Source organism: Miniopterus schreibersii (assembly GCF_964146895.1).
Source record: "Miniopterus schreibersii genome assembly, chromosome: 11".
In the NCBI taxonomy this organism is placed as follows: Eukaryota; Metazoa; Chordata; class Mammalia; order Chiroptera; family Miniopteridae; genus Miniopterus; species Miniopterus schreibersii.
The window spans coordinates 31,487,271-31,501,952 of record NC_138111.1 but is presented as its reverse complement, the minus strand read 5'-3'; the positions used below and the strand labels follow the sequence as shown (position 1 = coordinate 31,501,952).

Sequence of the window (14,682 nt, the reverse complement as noted above, 5' to 3'; positions counted from 1 at the left end):
GGCCTGCCTGACTAGAATGATGTAAAAATTAATGGGGAAGAGAAACTGTGGCATGTGTGTCCAGGTGAGCCCACACACCTGGGCTCTCGTTCGAGTCCATGGCACCTTACACACCTCGTGTGGGAGATGGCAAAAAGAGCTGGTCCTTGGCTTGATAAGATGAAGACACTACCTCCCGCTTTGTTTCTTTCTATAAAGCCCCCTCAATGTAATATGAGATTAAAATCTATTTGTGTCTCGTGAGTCTGAGGCCAACTTGAACCTACAATCACAGCCATGCTGCTGCATTATAAAGCCAATATCTGTCTGACTCATCTTGTCCCATAATAGGGAAGGGAAGAAAGAGGTTAATTATTGTCTCCCTGAGTCTCCAGCATCCCCAGGGGAGTTTCCTTCAGGTGGTAACTCGGAGCGCAAGATGCTAACTGCAGACATGGAAATCCACACCTCAGATCCATTCAGTCTTTACCCAGCTCTTGGAGTGATGAAAATTCTCTAGTGCTGTTCCTTTCATGAGGAACAACTGGTTTCCTGAACAGGAAGGGCAGGCTGGTCTTCTGTGATCGCTGTTACTGACAACTGTGAGCAAAACGGAAGGCTCTGGAAGGCTGAGCCCTCCCAAGGGGCAGAGCAGTCCCTACTCACAGAAGTGGCTCTACCTCTTCATGAAGCCTGTCCTCCTTACCGCATAAGCACAGCCCAGGGGAACCACAGAAAGACCAACCTGGAGCAAGGTCTTGGCTGAAGTTCTGATGGGCATATTGGTCCATCCTCACACAGAGCTGCTGGGATTGAGCCTATGTTGATACTATAAAAAGTGACGTGGTGGCATTCATGTAATGACAGTTCTCTAATAAGGAACTTCTGGAGGAAAGTTGGAAAAATTATTCTTGAGGCCAAAGACTATGTGTGCTTCTCCAAAAACAATGCTACCATGCTAGCAGTTTGAACTGTGGATCTAGGTTCCCTTTCTCCGCCCTGGCTTATCAGCTTCTCCTGGTTTTAAATTTTAATTCGGCCCGGCACATGCAACTGTTCTCTCTTCATTTCCATCTAACAGATTTGACCATTTAGTATATTAACGACTTGGCCACCTACCAACAGCATGAGCAGTGGTGGGATAAGTCCCAGTGGAGGCTCTCTCCTCTGCTTCAGCCCAGCTTGGTCTTGAAATGCTTTGAAATCTAGGGCAGTGAAAGCACAGGGAGACAACTTAATTGCTTGATGGTGGCACTGCTTTGCACTTGCATATCAGAGAATATCTTTTGGAAGTTCACGTGTACATCTCAATGTCATTGCAGTTACACCCAGCTCACAGAATCTCTCCCTGGTCTAAGAATTGCCCCCAGAACAAAATGACTTCTTGGACCATTTTATTTATTATAAAGTGACCACAGTTCACCATTCCTTTAATATGTAACACCAGGACTCCCCAAATAATGTGTTCTTTTTTTTTTTTTTTTTTTTTCAAATTTCCCACAGACAAATAATTTGAAAATAAGGAGCCACTTGAAATCTATGACATCATGATACTTACGTTCAAGGAAACAGACACCCTAACATACAATTTAGGTAAAAACAACTCAACAGACTTCACCCCTTTCTCTCTACTGTCTAAAAAAACCAATGTCAAAGGTCCTGCCCCTTATTCTGTGCATAAGGAAACCTCTTTCCTTGTACATAATACACTGCTTTTCACTTCCCCTCTTCTGCATATTCTTACATGTAGATGGACCCCCATGCCTAATGGACCCCCTAATGGCAGATCCTAGAGAGCGGCCCGATTTCGTTAACCCACTGGACTAATGCAGCATCACTTGGATATAAGGATGCCAATTACTGTGCCTCAGGTTCCTCCCAGCATTTACCACCCACCATTCACCTCAGCTCAACATCTCAAGCAGAATGAACCCATTTGATGGACCTGGAGATGTTCCCTCTCGGCAAGCCCCTCGCAGAGCACATTCCAGTTACATTACACATGCTCAGGGCACTGCAGCCTCCCAAGTGAGCAGGGATGGAGAAAAACAAGCCAAAGAAGATGAGAAAAGACAGGAGTAACTTTCTGCTCTCATACAATTTGAAAACTTATAAATAGATAGGGAAAGGAATGAACACAGAGAAAACATTTTACTATAGAAATAAACTAAAACCTTAAGTATTCAGACAATGAAAGAAGCAAAGAGGACTGCCACCAAAAGCCACCTCTGCATGCAAAGAACGATACAAAATGTTACAAATATCAAAAGGCTGTTCTGAGCACTGGAATGCATTCATCCCAAATCACTCTGGTTATTAATTTCCCGAGTATTTCCAAGAGCTTCCACAAGAGAAAAAAGTTACAATGCAGGATTTTAGGTCCGGAAACAAACTGGGTTACACATTTGGAAGGTAGAGGAAAAGCAGTTGACCTTTGAAAAGATGTTTGCCCCAGTCTGTTTGAAGCAGGTGTTGCTAAACCAGCAAGGCCGGCCTGCATGTGGAAATAGCGTCACCCACTAGAGGCCAGAATGAGACTGTCATGTTCAGTGCTCTGAGGTCCATTCAGTGTCAGGTGGAATCACCAGGGGTTGATTCCAGGCCCCCCAAGGATATTGAGATCCTCAGATCCGCAAGTCCCTCATATAAAATGGCATAGTATCTGCAAATAAGCCACATATCCTCCCATACACTTTAAATCATTTCTAGGTTACTTATGCTACCTAATACAATGTAAATACTACATAAATAGTTGTTATACTGCATTGTTTAGGGAATGGCAAGGAAAAAGTCTGTGTGCGTTCAGTACAGGTACAACCATTGTAGACCTAACCACACAGTGCGTGTCAGCAACAATATAACGTTTTTGTCAAATATTTCACCGCAGTTGGGCTCTGGAAGGCTGACTGAACAGACTCAGGGAGAAATGAGGCTCGAGCATGTCAGGAAGCGACACCGCCGCTGTCTGTGACATGCCAGCACAACGCATTTCTGAATCCTCACACAGAGCTGCCTTCCACAGCTAAATCAGCCAGCCAACGACGCACCGTCAGGACATCCGTCAGCAAGAGCTGACACTACTGAGGACTCAAGCACTAGAATGACAGTGGACGGGCCTTCCCTGAGCTGAAGGCAAGAAGGGAGGAAAGAGCAGCCAGAGCACCGGTGCTGGCAGGGAGGCCTAGACACAAACCCGTGGCCGACACGGGCCACAGGCAGGGAAATCGCCTCTCGAGCTCTCGGGCCCGGAGGTGACCTGTGAACCAGTCGCAGCCTGGTACGCCCCTGGGGAACTACAAGTAGCACGTGCACAGCAGGGAACACGACCCGGCCAGCAACGAATGAGGCCCACCCGGCTGCCCTATGGAAAGACCTCCAAGACCTGCGTGTGTAAGAGGCAGTAGACAGGGTGCTGGTTAATGCGGCATTTGTGTACAAGTCTTAAGGATGCGCACACGCCCAGACACATACCCACAATATTTATAAAATTCTACCCAAAAGACACACACACACACACACACACACACACACACAATCAAGCAGGCTCCCATCTAGGGCCTGTGCACTTGTGTGCTTGCGGTTGCCCTCACTCAGCTCCTTCCCCAGAGCCTCCCCTCAGGTCTTCACTCAATTTTCATCCAGTAAGGCACCCCTGGCCACAATACTTAAAATCACAATCCCTCCAACACTCTCCTGCATTCCTCTCGCTGCTTTATTTTCCTCCACACACCTCTCAGCATCTGCCACTGTTTCCTGGTTCACTTACTTGTGTTTTATTTTCTGCCTCACTCTGTGGGAAGGTCAGCTCCATGCAGGGGGAACGTTTCTGTCTGTCTGGTTCACTGCTGTCCCCAGTGCCTAAGGCAGTGTCTGCTCATAATAAGGTCTCAAAAAGTTTGCTCCATGAATTAGTCAAGTCCTCTGTTGTTGTTCGCTGAAATGGGGGGGGGGGGGAAGCTAGCAGTTTCTTATGGTTACTAAGACAGTGAGACTGAGGTGACGCTGCCAGTCTGGACGTGACCTCTAGTTGACCTCGCTCCAGAAGAGGGTCCAAGCAATCAAGGGCATCGTCTTTCTGCTGGGCCTTACTCTGGGACTTTCCACTTAGAGCTTTCACTATCTGGAATGAGTCTGATGCAAAGTTCTAGCAGGGCAATGCAGCTGCTCAGAGACTTTTGATGGAAAGAGAGCTCCTTCACCTAGAAATGTTGTGCACTCCAGCCAACAACAGTTCTGGCCTCCTGGATGGCGGGGAAGGACACCTGCCTAGCGAGTCAAATGGGCCTACTCCAGCCTGGCTCAGGGTGGGCAACTGACTCATTCGGGAGGGCAGTTCACGGGAGGGCAATTGCCCTCGTGTCCCCTTCTGGAAGTTCCATTTCGTTCAGCCTCAGGCTGTGCACCAAAAAGCAGCAGCAGAATGCAAGTGACAGCCCAGCCTGGACCCTTAGCAGGGGGGAGTGTCTTCCTATCATCACATTTTGCTGAAATCCCTTTCAATTATTGCCTCAGAAGTAGAGAATGTCAGAGCCTGTGTATTTTCTTTGCAGAGGTCTGGCTAATGGGGACACCCCAAATGCTAATTGCATTCTTGGGGCAACTCCTTAAGCAATCTAGCCCTATTTTACAATTTTTTAAAAATAGAACTGTGAGAAATATTATTAGAATAAAACATATATAGTCACGTGGACCAATACAGCAGTTATCTAACTGTAAATATTAATGGGATTTTTTCTACTTCTCCATTTCTAACTACAAGTTAGTTGCCTCCTGAAGATCTAGCTCTACTTAGTATGTAAATAGGGAAAATTACATGGTGCAATTTCCTGCTTGATTTATGTTCTCCTCAGTTCTATTTATCAAGTGGTTTGCATTCTATGTTAAATGCTTTCACTCTTAAATCCAAGCATCTTACTTCTATGACTATGCTCCTGCTATTTCCACCAACTGGTATTCCTTTTCTTACCTGTTGAACACCTATCCATCCTTCAAAGTCTGCGCTCTTACCATCTGCTAAATAAGGCCTCTCCAGATTCCACCAGCACAATAGCTTCATCTGTCCCTTCCCAAGCACTTGATTTGCACTTCCTGCAGTGAGCGCCATTCTCCGGAGTAACTGTCTCTTCTCCCCTTTTGTGTCCATTTTAGCACCCTGCACAGTATCTTACCCATGGCAGACCTTCAGTACATAATTGATTTTCCCAGACTCTATAAACTAGAATATTAAGTAATTTCTCAGGAGATTGCCAATGTTGATACTTAGCTATTTAAGTGTTAATAGTCTGTGACAAAATAAAAGACTAGTCAGACCTTAGTTTCACATCTCCATGTTTATGAGACAGACATGCAGCACTAGACAGTTCCCGGTATCCCCCACAGCTGGTCTTTCTGGATGCCATTTTCAGGGTAGCAGAACATAACTTCCCTAAAAATAGAAAATTAGAAGTTACAAATCCTTCATGCTTCAAATAGATGTTTATAAATTCTATTTTGTACATAGATTTTATTGTATACATAGACTTGATTTTGCAGATGTGCTGGAAGGCAGGTCACTGAGCTTCCCAAATCTTATAAGAATATAGGGTATCCCCAAAAAAGTATACACTCACTTTGAATAATTATAAAGGCAGTGTTTATTAAAATACATTTCATTTTCAAAATTGAGCTAACAGCTGTTATAGTGTGTTTACATTTTTGTGACACCCTGTATTATAAGCATGTTTAATAATTCGTGCCTTCTGCCATTTGTACTGTATCTCGAAATGGCTTTACTATTGTTGATAACAAATCATGTAACCTAGTTAAAAAAAAAAAAAGAAAAAAAGAATGAGTTCAAATAAGAAAATTTTTTTCCTAAAGATCTTGCAAGATGTTTTAAATTTCTAATCTGAGCTTATTCTACGAAATGAAGATGCATCAATCATTTTCTATCTACACAGCAGTCAAATTGGAGAGGGAGATTCTGCTTTCTAATGCTTGGTTATTAAAGTGTATTTTAGATGAAAGACATAAAATGCTTATTTCCATACCAACTACTAGACAGCAAAATGAATAGAATCATCATGCTCATGGAAAATGCAAGCACCCGTGAGAGGTATATAAACAGCCGGAGGAATGCTGTAGCATTTATCTTTCAGGAGGTGGGGCTTTTGGGAGGTGATTAGAATTAGTTGAGGTCACGAAGGTAGAGTTTTCATGATGGGATTAGTGCCCTGCTAAGAGTCAGGAGAGAGCTTGCTTGGAATCTCTCTGCTTCCATGATGTGAGAACACAGTGAGAGGACAGCCATCTATGAACTAGGGAGTGGTGCCTTACTAGACACGGGATCTGTCATAGCCTTGATCTTGGATTTCCAAGCCTCCGGAACTATATGAAATAAATGTTTGTTATTTAAGCCATCCAGCCCATGGTATTTTTGTTATAGCATCCAAAAAAAAACAACCTAAGACAATCCTCATTTTTATTTATGGAAAATGAACCCAAGTGGAAGAAGGAGCTGTGTCTCATCCCCAATGGCCACGTGACATGTACAAGTGCCAATAAAGCAACTGCTCGTGAGGCTCTTTGCCCAGCTTTGGTTTCATACCATAGTTGCCATGAGGTTTCCAAAAGCTGATCTCTTCCGGAGCTGCCTCTTCCTCACAGCCTTGTCCTAGGAGACAAGTGTCCCCCTCACTTTCCACAGCCACATTGCTCTCACACCCATCTCTCCACTCCTTGGTCTCCCTGTCCAGGCTGGCCCCTTTAGACCTGCCTTTCCCCGCTGGAGATGTGATGACTGACTCTGATTCGGACAGTCCAGGCCCCTGGGAAGGCAAAGAGGAGTTCCTTTCTTTTGAAGGGAGACCTCTGATGTTGTTCAGCATATGCAAATAATAGAAATATGTCTCCAGTACACTGGCCTCTTGCTCTGGTTTATGTGGTGGCTCATCACTCCGGGAAAGGCCATCGCCAACATCCTGGAGTGGGAAGGGACCCTTCAAACCAGTTTTGGAAATATATCTGGAAATGGGGTGATTTGAAGAAAGTGTCTTTTCCTTTTTCTCATGAGTTGTTTGCCTGGTGTGTGTACCACGTGCCTCTGCAGTGGGTCCCCCGAAGACACTGGCTCCCGAGCACCCATGAAACACGGCATTCTCCAAGGGACTCTCTGACACAACTGGCGAGAGGCTGGCATCTTGATGGATCACACAGCTTTCAGGATGTGTTAGGTCAGATTGCTTCTGAGTTATCACAGCAGGGCTGCTTTTAGAAGAACTCTGCACACTTCTGTTCAGACCACCTCCGGGCACTGTCCCTTCACTCTCCGTGGTGGCCTGCTTCAATTTATTTTTATGCTTAGTATCAGTTTGGAAGGACCACAAAGTGAACCCCACATTGTCTGGTTCTTTTCCCTTTCGAATGGAGCTATCATAGGGGGGCATTAGTTGACCCACAGGCAGTCTCTGGATGAGGTCATCACCTCTGGAGACATTCTTAAATTCCACTGTGGCATCCTTGGGGGTCCCCACAAGGGACTTCACTGCTCCTGTGCATTCCTCTCTGACTTCAGCCTCCGGGGGCATCTCTGCAGGGGAAGAACCACCACTTGGCACCATGGTTTTCCACACTAGCATGCTTTCCTTTGTGGGGGACAAAGCAATTCCTGAAAACTCTCTCTGCTTCCCGTGTAGAAGTCCCCTTCGAAGTGTCCCTTCACTTGCCCCAGGTTCACCTGAACATTCCTCCTCTGAGCTGTCTGTCAGTGGAGCCCAGAAGTAACCACTTCTGGGTGGGCTCCGACTGGCTTCCTCTAAAACACTTTCTTCAGAAGTGAGTCTGAGTTGTGGCTGAGTCCCCCACCTCTCAGGAAACATCTCGTCTTTGTTGGGGGTCTGAATTCGACTATCTCCTGCTCTGTTATACTCTTGTTGAGCATAATTTTCCTGCTGAAGCCCATCAGGAGGGTGCTCGGCAGCTCTTCCCTCCCCCTCATTCCTAATTGTAGTTCCTCGCCACCCACAAGACTGACTGTCTAGAAAACCCTCCTTCTGGGAGGAACTTGAAAATTTGGAAGACAAGCCCATTTCTGACAAGTTATTTTGGGGTCTCAAAGAGCAGCTGTGAATGTCTGTTCGTGTGCTGGACTGGTCTTCTCTGACCAGGGGTGGAGAATCAGATGACCTCACATGGGCATTTCTCTTACTTCTTAGAGCTTTTGAACTTTGATAAAGATTAGACTGAGGGTGTCTGAGAGAAGTTGTGGGACTCTTAAACCCATGCTCTTCTGGAGGGGTGGACAAGAACCTCTGGGCCCAATTTATGACATGTCGCAGCTTCTGTGTCTCAGGCACCAAGGCAGCAGCCAACAGATGGAGGTCCAGTTCTGTTGGGTGGCTCTCCCTCCATGGTCCCTGCTGGTTCCTCTGGTCCTGATACTGCTCTGCTTCTCTGGGAGCCACTTTGGACACTTCCTGGAGCAGAGGTTTCTTTCTAATTGCTAAATAAGGTGGTGACATCCGAGATCCTCTCAGCCCAAATGTTTGATTTTCTGAGGGAGTCGCCTTGGTGTCTTGGGAAGGTGTCAACCCCTGTTGTCTCCCATTTCTGGAAGCATCACCCTTGATGATCCCAATGCTTTCAAAGTAAGCCACACGCTTGGCTCGTAAGTGCTTCAGGTCACAGCTTCGAGGAGTGTCTGCCTCATTCCATGGAGAACATCCAGTCAGTGCAGGGGGTAAGGGATCCATCTACAAATATAAAGGCAGAGATATTTAAAAAAAGAAAAAGAAAAGAAAACCATCAATCACTCTTCTATCTGCAATGTGATCCTACTATATCCACTAGCATCCTACAACACAATTAACATTTTGATAAAAACTTGAAGCAGTTTTATAACTACAAGAGCAAGGCCACTAATGTATTAAGAGAAACTAAGAAAAATTTCACCATTAGGGTTTTATCCCATTCAGTCATACTCTGGTCTCAGCCACTGACTGTCAAAGGTGAATTTTGCCTTCTGCAGGGGATATATGCCAATTAAGTGACTAGAAAATAGAAAATGACTTTTGAAGTTAGTCTGGTTTATTTCAAGATTTTTCTACTATTTAATTTCATTTTCTATCAAGTATATCAATTACTACGATTTTTATAAATGGCACAGTAATTTGAAAAGAACAAAAAGAAGCAAGTCTAAAAAGGGAAGGAAGGAGAAAGGGGACAAGATAGGAAAAAAGATTTATTCAGACCCACTTAGTACAGCCATGTCATACCAATTTATTCTTCCTACATACCCTGCCAACGCCGGATAGGACAGAAAGAAACAGAATGATGGGGACAGACAGAAAGGCTCTGGATCTAGCAAAAAAGCCATGAAGTGACCTCGAGGTCACCTGTCAATAAAATATGCTACTAGCCAAAACCGGCACTTAAATGAATAAATCAGTACAGCCCTTTATTCCTAACGTAAGGCAAGCTTTGTAAAACAAAACCTCTCCTTCTTCCCCCTTCCTCTGCCTGATTCACCCAAGTCTCCCTTAGGGCACCTCCTATAATTTGAAAATTACTAATATAAAAAAATACCCTTCAAAAAATTATTCTTCTGTGCACAGAGTTCTTCAGCATTTTGCCACCCATGGTCGGCCTCGGGAAGTTTCTGTGTGAATGAATAAAGTAATGAATGTAAGCATGCCTGATAAAATCACTTCGAGATTTGTAGCCTGTATGTTTGGCCACGTACCACAAGTTCTCTCCTTTGATCTTTGCAGTGATCCTAAGAGAGTTTCAGATGTGTTAAGTGAGGTTCAAGAGCATCAGCAATTTGTCGGGAATTACACCTGCCAAGCTGAGAACAGAAGTCAGGTCTTCTGGCCCCGCGCCCACGGCTCTTTCATCTACTTCAATGTGAATCACAAGTACTGAGGTGTGACTTCTGGTCCATTCCAGGTGCTCAGTGGGTAAGAGGTCTCCACTCTGAGGGCGGGACACCTTTCCTGCAAGTGCTCCGTGAGAACCAGGACATTCTGAAGGGACTCTTAGTGTTTAAAAAAGGAAAAATCACTTCTGTTTTAATTACCAAGGACTGTGTGAAATAGACATCTCTGAATTTCGCACTGTCATTGTCACCAGGCCAGACATGACCCTGACTTGAGGAAAGACTGTGTGTCCCAGACATCACTCAATTTTTTTCAAGTGCCCACTTGGCCTTGTTGAGATGGTCCCAATTTCAAAAGGGTTCTTTAAAACATTTGGTATCTGCTTCATGCTCTAATCCAGAACCAAGGCTCTTAATTCAGCTGCCTTTTAGGTGGTATGCACAGAAGGAACCATGACTGTATGGAGCTTACACCTTTGAGTCTAGAGAAGGCAGATGAGCAAAAAGATCTCAAAGTGTTTTTAGATCCCAAAATGACAAATGGTTAATTCAAACATAAATAGACTGGCCTTCCCATGGAAAAGAAAGCATCTGAATTTAAATTTTAAAAAAAGTTTTAAAATTATGGTTTATAATTGCATGAGAGAATGGTGCAGAACTGGCAGTGTCGATATATGTAAACAGATGTCTGCTTAACAAACCTGTATCTCATTTCTTGTTGAATGCCAAGATATTTTTTAGACCTCAGCACTTCATTGTTTCAATACTGTTTCTTGCAACCCACTAAAATCTTCCAAGAATTAAGCCTTACCTCCCACCCCTTCCTCTGACTGCAGTCTGCACATGCCACCTACAGGCATAACATGATGCTGGTTTCTCCAGAGCAGCCAACAAGATTGCTTAACTGACTGTCATCGTTAAAAACCCAGGGAGGCAGAGTGGAAGTCCAGGCAAAAGCAAGGGGGATAAAAACCAGCCACATTGAGAGGGACAGCAGGGGGTGAGGGATGGGATAAAGAAAAATGGCAACTAAATCAGAGAGAAGAAAACAGAAGTATTAGCTACATAAATTTAAGGGCTGGGAAAACTAGGAAACAGTGCAATTACAGACTGGAAACAGAAATTATCTTTTGTGTGTGTGTGTGAGTATGCTAAACAGTTTATTCTTTTTTTTGTATTTATTTTTTTTAATTTTTAATTTATCTTTATTGTTGAAAGTATTACAGATGTCCCCCTTTTTTCCCCATTGACCCCCCTCTTCCCCATTCCTGTCCCCTCTAAGTGAAATAAGCCAGTCAGAGAAAGACAAATATCACATGATCTCCTTATATGTGGAATCTAATGAACAAAATAAACTAACAAACAAAATAAGTCCAAAGACATGGAAGCATGAAACAGACAGGATTCTTGGGGGGGGGGGGGGAGCAGGGTGAGGAGAGAAGAAATCAACCAAAAAAGTTATCTTTTACCTAAATCCAAACTACCATGCACTCAGGTAAATGATTACAATGCAAAAGAGATTCTTCTTCTAGGAGATAAACCAGGAAACATAACACAGGCTTTAAAACATACTACATATTCCACGGTAAACTTTCTCCTTTCAAATCCAACAGACTCCAGTGTTCTGTATGTGATGCTTACACATACCTCCTTAGTGTAAAATAGCAAAACAGCCTGCAATTCCATCTCGGGCAAGCCTGTGATAGACCGAGGTGATAGAGAAAATGCTTCTAGTTTTCCCAGCCCCTATTTTAAAGTAGAAGCGTCAGGATTTCCTAAGCCAGGCCCCAAGTGAAAACCTGTTCTTTCAATGAAGAGCTCTCCCCCAGCCTCATCACTTTGCTGTTTTTCACATTCTTCCTCTCTCTTCACATGCACGGGCCTGTTGACCAGCTGAAGAATAGCACATCTACAATCAAAATTTCATTTTCCATTTTCACTTAGAGAAAAAAAAACCTCCACCTTCCCCTTGATCACTACTGCAGCATTCCAGATGCTCCAGTGAGGGGCATGGTATGAGGAGAACTACAGATTCTGGAGTCAGGCGAACAATCCTGGGTTTGAATCCCAGCTCCACCACAAGTGAGCAGTGTGTCTGAACTTTAGTCTCCTCCTTCATAAAAGGGGGGGGGAGGGGCTTACACTCCTTCCCTAGCTCCTGCTGTAAGAATAAATGGGGATGACATATCTTAGGAGCCTGGCCCAGAAGAAGTCATTATAAATCTGTTAGGTTTCCTTCTCTTCCTAATTTACATGACAGATGCAAAAACTCTGAAGCACTCATTCTGTTTGTTCCTTTTCATTTGTCCAACTTTCCTGGGAGCCTACTGTGTGCAGATACAGAACTTAATAAAATAGACGTGGTTGTCGCTGTCCCCATTGGACTATAGGGGTTAAAGTGGGGAGGGGGAGGTGAACCAACTCACTGTTAAATGACTGGATGAATTTGCTTAAACTAGTGAGGGGGTAGGGTTTGAATAAAGGCTCCATTAGGGCAAGAGAAAATGAAGCTAAGTTTAGAGTATTCAGTGTGAGCTTGGATGCTAGACCCTGTGTGTTTACTTCTGGGCTCCATCCACCGCTGGGCGAGTTTCTGAAATTCTCTGTGCCTCCCTTTCCTCTTCTGCAAACTGGAGATAACAGGAGCTCCCACCAGGTTCCTGTGAAAAGTAAAAGCAGCACCCCTCCCGAATGCTCCTCACTCCTTTGTGGGCACGGCTCCGTTTCCCAGCAGGCTCCCATTTAGCCTCTGGCTCCGTTTCCCAGCAGGCTCCCATTTAGCCTCTGGCTCCGTTTCCCAACAGGCTCCCATTTAGCCTCTGGCCGTCCTGAACAGCCACACTGCCTCAAGGAAGCACCGTGACTCAGAGGTAACCCAGGACCAGAAATGAACCCTGACAGCCCGCCCCCAACCCCAGTGTAACCTAATTAGCTAAAAACATGCTCTGGACCAAGCTACCTAAAGCACCTTTGGAGGATATGCCCAGGCTCCAGGGTTGGCAACCAGGAAAACCAGCACTTGGGAGCTGGGGTTCCTTGGCTAGAAGGAGGGCTTCTGAGCCCCAAGCTCAGCCTGATGCTTCTGAGAACAGCCTCTGCATGCCCCCCCCCCGGGGCCCTGAGCGCCTGCCCTCCGCCAGCCGGTCGGCCGGCCGCAGCCCCTGGACAGAAAGGCGGAGCTGGAGTGGGCGAGGCCGCGAAGCCCACGGCCTGGGAACCCGCGGGGTGGGGCCAGCTGCTGTCCCGAGCGCGCCAGCCCCGCACCCGCGTGTCCTGCACCGCGGGAGACCGTGCGAAAGCACATCGCCACGGCAAGCAGAAAGCATGGAATTTTTTTCGGCTAGGGCTCAATCAGTCTATCCCAAGCATTTGAATCTGAAGGTGAAATGTTACATAAAAGCGCTAGAAAGACATTTACATGTGTTCCCTTCCAACCTCCAAAACAGAAGCAAAAAAACTCTTAAAGCTTCTTTTTAATAAGAAATGGGCACAAGAACTACTCCAGTCAACAACAATAATAAATTTACTTCTTAGCTGGACTGTCCTGGACCGGGATCCCCTTCTCGCCAGCCGCGGGCGCTGGGCCCGCAGGGAGCCTGGTGCAGCGCCGGAATCCAGCGGCTCGCGGCGCGGCCGGTCGCCATGGAAACCGCGGCGGCGGCGGGGCGGGGTCGGCGCGCGGGCGGCATCGCGCAGGGGCTGCCGGGAGACGCCGGGGCGGCCGCCGGGGGCTTCGCGAGGTGGAGATGCGGCTCCGCGGGTCCCGCGACTCGCAGGAAGCGTGGCCCCCGCCCGGGAGCGGGAAAGGGAAAGAGAAAGTTGCTTCCCGGCCCAGAGTCTCCACATCTGCCAGCTGTGCAGAATCACCCGTACGGGAACCAGAATCTCACTGGTAAAAACTCAGCGCCCCTTTCCCGCGCCCGGCCTGAAGGGTCAGAATCTCCGCGGCGAGGACCCGGAATCTGGATTAACCAGGTGCTTTATAGGTTTGGGGAGGTTGGGAGACAGCGCCTACCTCTAATGTTTTTACTCAGCCCCCCCCCCCCCAGCTCCACCCTGTGTCCCTTCCTGCGGCTCTCGAAGGCGGGAGGGGACGCGGTGGGTCCCGGGTTGAAGTGCGGAGCCCACTCGGCCCTCGAGCTGAGGGTTAGTAAACTGCTCTTCGCGCGTTTCCCACGAGGGGGCAGCGCCGTCCTTCGTGCCGGTTCCTTGCGCGGAGCCGTGGTCCGCGGTGTTGACTCCCGTTGATTCTGGCTGCAGCCTCGTTAATACAAACTCGTTTGAAAGCGGAGCTTGGATGCTGAGGGATGACTCCTTCGGAGGAATGGGGCAGCAGCGGAGCCTAGGGCTCTAAACCCGAGGAGCTCTTAGCTCCAGCTCTTGGTTTATACTTAAGGCTGAGAACAAAGAATCCAGGCTTGTGAAGCAGTAGGGTTCTTGTTGAGAATAATGCACGTGCGCTAGACAGCAGATCTCTCAGCCCTCTGAGCCTTATCCTTTATTGGGCAGTTGGATGAGACCTCAGGATCGATTCAGACAGCCCCGGTCCTGGCTGGACTGGAAAGCTAGGCCTGGACCCTGGAAAAGCCCCAGCCGCCTCTGCTCGCTTTCAGGAAGCAGATGGGGGTGAGATGGGGGAGGGACTCGCTTCTGCACGAATGGGAATCCCCAGAGTGTAGTCCTCCCTGACAGCAGAACCAGGACCTGTAATATTTGCACGGCCTCCCTTAGAGGTCTGGGGGAGGCTCAGCTCATTAGAGGGGGGAAATCTATGGGTCTCTCTAGTATCCTGTACATTTACCATGCCTCTGTGTGATAACATGTTTAGAGGCCTGACTTCTGTGTCATTA

The 14,682-nt window shown here is 46.6% G+C and overlaps 2 protein-coding genes and 1 long non-coding RNA gene across 3 annotated transcripts in view; 1 reads left to right on the top strand and 2 right to left on the bottom strand.

Annotated features, from left to right (window-relative positions):
- Nucleotides 1-5,083, bottom strand: part of LOC308564077 (uncharacterized protein) — a gene marked incomplete at its 5' end in the record, with an annotated part of 64,962 nt that extends 59,879 nt beyond the window's left edge. The window contains 3 exons of the mRNA XM_081151778.1: nt 1,099-1,184; nt 4,069-4,178; nt 4,946-5,083. Coding sequence (XP_081007904.1) covers nt 1,099-1,184; nt 4,069-4,178; nt 4,946-5,083 — 334 coding nt within the window. The remainder of the gene's footprint in view (nt 1-1,098; nt 1,185-4,068; nt 4,179-4,945) is intronic.
- Nucleotides 5,084-5,292: 209 nt separating this feature from the next.
- Nucleotides 5,293-13,451, bottom strand: LOC308564217 (uncharacterized protein). The gene is made up of 2 exons (XM_081152118.1): nt 13,360-13,451; nt 5,293-8,708 (listed from the first exon to the last, which is right to left on the bottom strand). The coding sequence occupies exon 2, from the start codon at nt 8,706-8,708 to the stop codon at nt 6,483-6,485; it is 2,226 nt and encodes a 741-aa protein (XP_081008244.1). The 5' UTR covers nt 13,360-13,451; the 3' UTR covers nt 5,293-6,482.
- A 75-nt stretch (nt 13,452-13,526) lies between these two features.
- LOC308564215 overlaps nt 13,527-14,682 on the top strand; it is a 36,601-nt gene continuing 35,445 nt past the window's right edge. Inside the window, exon 1 of the long non-coding RNA XR_013999906.1 lies at nt 13,527-13,807. This is a non-coding gene — a long non-coding RNA (uncharacterized lncRNA). The remainder of the gene's footprint in view (nt 13,808-14,682) is intronic.

Bases quoted from the DNA above. Each gene is read 5' to 3' on its own strand.
- LOC308564217 (XM_081152118.1), bottom strand. From the start codon at position 8,708: ATGGATCCCTTACCCCCTGCACTGACTGGATGTTCTCCATGGAATGAG.